General features: G+C 35.1%; 1 protein-coding gene across 1 annotated transcript in view; it reads right to left on the bottom strand.

The window, feature by feature from the left end:
* LOC105622779 (cell adhesion molecule 2-like) overlaps positions 1 to 3,463 on the bottom strand; it is a 7,981-nt gene extending 4,518 nt beyond the window's left edge. Inside the window, exons 1-4 of the mRNA XM_012204191.1 lie at positions 3,391 to 3,463; positions 3,096 to 3,313; positions 749 to 884; positions 263 to 396 (exon numbers count right to left, since the gene is read on the bottom strand). Coding sequence (XP_012059581.1) covers positions 263 to 396; positions 749 to 884; positions 3,096 to 3,313; positions 3,391 to 3,463 — 561 coding nt within the window. The remainder of the gene's footprint in view (positions 1 to 262; positions 397 to 748; positions 885 to 3,095; positions 3,314 to 3,390) is intronic.
* Positions 3,464 to 3,563: the final 100 nt, after the last annotated feature.

The raw sequence follows: 3,563 nt of genomic DNA, 5'->3' as shown, positions 1-3,563 counted from the left end.
AAAGAACGGAACGAAACGTAACGTTACGTTAGTTTATTTAATTTAACTTAATACGTACTATACGTACGTACTACGTTCGTTGTCTCTTCTTCTTCTTTCTTCTTCTCTCTCTCTCTCTCTCTCTCTCTCTCTCTCTCTCTCTCTCTCTCTTCATCTCTCTTTCTTTTTAAGTACACATTTCATCGCGTCGGTTGAAAAAGTTTAGTGAAGCGTGAAACAAAGGTTATAATTATTTCGTCGACAGTTTAAGTGTCTCACTTACCGGCTCGTCGTTGATGAACCAAGACAATAGCGCAGGTGGTTTAGAAGGTGCCGACGTGCAGTTCATGTGAACGACATCGCCGACTTGATACTTGGAACGACCACCGGTTATCTGCGGTCCTTCGTTAGGTAGAACTGAAACGTTGCCATGACCCTTTCTAGTGCTATTGTCACTACCCTCGGATTAGATTCTCCTTATCTCACCGCGCGCATTTACTGTACGTATTCATTTATCTGGTTTCGTTTCTCGCTTTAAATTACGTTAAAATAATCACCGTCGCTCTAATGCAGTTTACTTAAGAATAAAAATTTTCTCTGTCTATTTTAGATTATTCGAAGATTTCGATCTTCTGTTTATCGATAACATCGATATTTGAATACAGTCGCGGGACTTAAAAAGAATTGCTTTCAAGTCTTTTCAGAATTTTCTAGTACAATCTCAGCTTAATCGTACATGTTCGCTCTTATTTTCCATGACAATACTTACCAACTACAGTCATGTCCCCGTGATCAGAGACCGTCTCAAAGGCGGGTGCTTCGCCCGACACCTCGCATCGATATCTCCCCGAGCTCGTCAGATTCACGTTGTTCAAGACAACCGAACTCTCAGTGGACTCGTCCCTCTGAATGCAAATTCGCGATTACAAGCTGCTGCGCCCGATCGAGTGTGATGCGGGGCCTGCGCGATGCACGCAATGAACTAACCAGATTCTATCAGATTCGAACAAAAAGCTTCTCGCCGTGAGAGATATACAAAGTGCATTGTGCCTCTAATTTAAACGCAAATAAAAAAAGAGAAGTTAAAAAAACTTCTCTGTAATAAATGAAAAAATTGACCGAGAAATGATCAAGAAGAAATAATAAACGAACGAGGTTATATTCAAAGCGGATCTTGGTATTTACAATAATATTTTTGCGTGAATCTTTCAATTTCTAGTTCGAATAATAGTTGTACGCTCGATATTTTTCACAATGAATTGTTTACTTCATTTTAAAAACGCTTTCCTAGTCTTTAGTATCAAGGTGTTGTCAATATAATGCCTTTGCGAATCAATATTATCATCAAAATCATATTATAAAAGACGTCAAAATAAAGTTAGTCCTAAAAATAATCATAGGATCAATGGATATATTTATGACGAGAAATACATAATATGTTATGTAAGTTAAGATAGATTATTTTTCTGTGGAAATAATAAGTAATATGTTTAAAATCTTTCCGAAGAATTATAGCATAAGATAATCCGAACTTTATATGTTCTGATAGTACCCACTATGCTCTACTTGCTGTTTGTGTGTAATTACACAGTGACCTCAACAGCAAGAGTAAGTCGTGCTGACTCAATTGTATCAGTTTATTATTCAGTTTGTTTATTCTGTTATTGTCAGTAAAGCAAAATGTAAAACGTCGTGGTCGTAATATAATATCTCGTAAATAACTAATTTTATAACTATCAAGAAAAGATTATTAATTTCTGTGATTCATTTTATTGTAGTTCTGTATTTATACTTTACAACATTGTATTTCATTTACATTTTTGCCATAACGTTTTGGTTAGGAGAGAGAAGAATAAAACCAATACGCCAATTTAAATATGCTGAATTTGCACACATTCTTGTAACGCTTTTTGATACTTTCATTATTCCCATTCATGAAATTTAATTCATGCTAAATATTGTGTAAGATAAGTAGATAATTAAATAAGTTACAGATAGCTCAATTGTTTTGAAAATAATACTTTGTTATATATTTTTGCATATCAATCAACATATCGATATGTCAATATATCAACATATCAATATGTTAGTAAACTTATAAAAGTAACATTGGATTATTTCATTTTCCATTTTTAAACTTTTTTTTTTTTAAATTAAAAAACAGGGAAATATATTTTTTTCTTAAAATATTCACATCTATGTAAATATTTTAAAATGTTCTTTATGTTCAGAAATGTTTTCTTTTTTAAATTTAACCATTATTTTGGACTTAGTAAAAAATGAGAAAAAACTTAGACTATATAAGGTTTGATCTAAAAATTTTTCGCTGTACACGATGTCATTGACAAAATTTGAGTAGAGTAAAATTTTGAGTAATTTGAGATGAAATAGGTAAAAAGTGGCGTAAATAACTGTATACTTATTTATTCGAAATTATAGCCTATAACAAAGATAGCAATTAATAATGTTATCCGTTACTTATTTATTAAATATAACTTAAATGACATTAAATCGTCGTATAATGATAATATCTTACTATTTGGGTTATTAACATCTCTGTATTATTAAATTGTTTGTCAATTTAATTTCTGATATTCCAGCTTTAATTTAGAATTATGTTTCACTCCGTTTCAAGACCGATAAATAATAATCGATGCGAATGCGCGCTCGAATTGGAAATTGAGATCCACGGATATATTATAAGCATAAGATCCGCTTTGATTGAATCTCTTTGATTCAGTCTCTTTTACTTATTTACGTTTAAAAAAAAACTATTACATTTTCTTTCACGTTCGAGCATCACGTAGCTTATTCATCGTTAATCTCAATTAAATATTAAAGTGATTAAATAAATATTGTGTCTACTAGAGATGCTTAAATTTAACGAAGGATCGATACTTTTATCCGTCTATTATTCTCGATAGCGTTTGAATATTTAAACTAATTATAAGTAGGTATGTCAAATACTCCAATTAATATAAACGCCAGAATATTACGCTTCGTAAGAGGATAGTTGTTGAAAACTGACTGTTCTCGCTATCGTGCGGAGAAGGTCAGGACTCCATTCGGCGCTATTCTAAGCATCCCTAGTAGGTATTTCGCAAACTCGCACTCACGTTTACGTTTACGCCAGGCACCGGGAACGTTAGCACCATGGGCGCGTCTCTGGGTGTATAGCGATAAAATTCGTGGCCGTCCTTGTACCACTTCACGGAGTACAATAGCTCTTTGTCCAAGTTAAAGTTGCACTGCATGCGCACCGTCTCATTCAGCACGACGTGCTCCGGTATCTGCAGGGACGTCATGCGTAGGGCGACGACGACGACGACGACGCCTGTAAAAGATTTCAGATTGCGGTTGCGGGAGGATTGCGCGGCGCGCAAGTGGACCCTATGGGATCTAGAGTCTCACCCCCATAGAGTTTCAACCCGCACAGCTGTAGTTGCAGCTGCCTGGGAAACTTTGCGAACTCACGTGGGATCATGACGAGGAGGGGAGAGGGGAGAGAGAGAGAGAGAGAGAGAGAGAGAGAGAGAGAGAGCTTCTGTGAGTCTTTTGTTATGATCGCGTAGTTACTTCTATTA

This window comes from Atta cephalotes, assembly GCF_000143395.1.
Source record: "Atta cephalotes unplaced genomic scaffold scaffold00048, whole genome shotgun sequence".
In the NCBI taxonomy this organism is placed as follows: Eukaryota; Metazoa; Arthropoda; class Insecta; order Hymenoptera; family Formicidae; genus Atta; species Atta cephalotes.
This window is presented reverse-complemented; position numbering and strand designations above follow the sequence as displayed.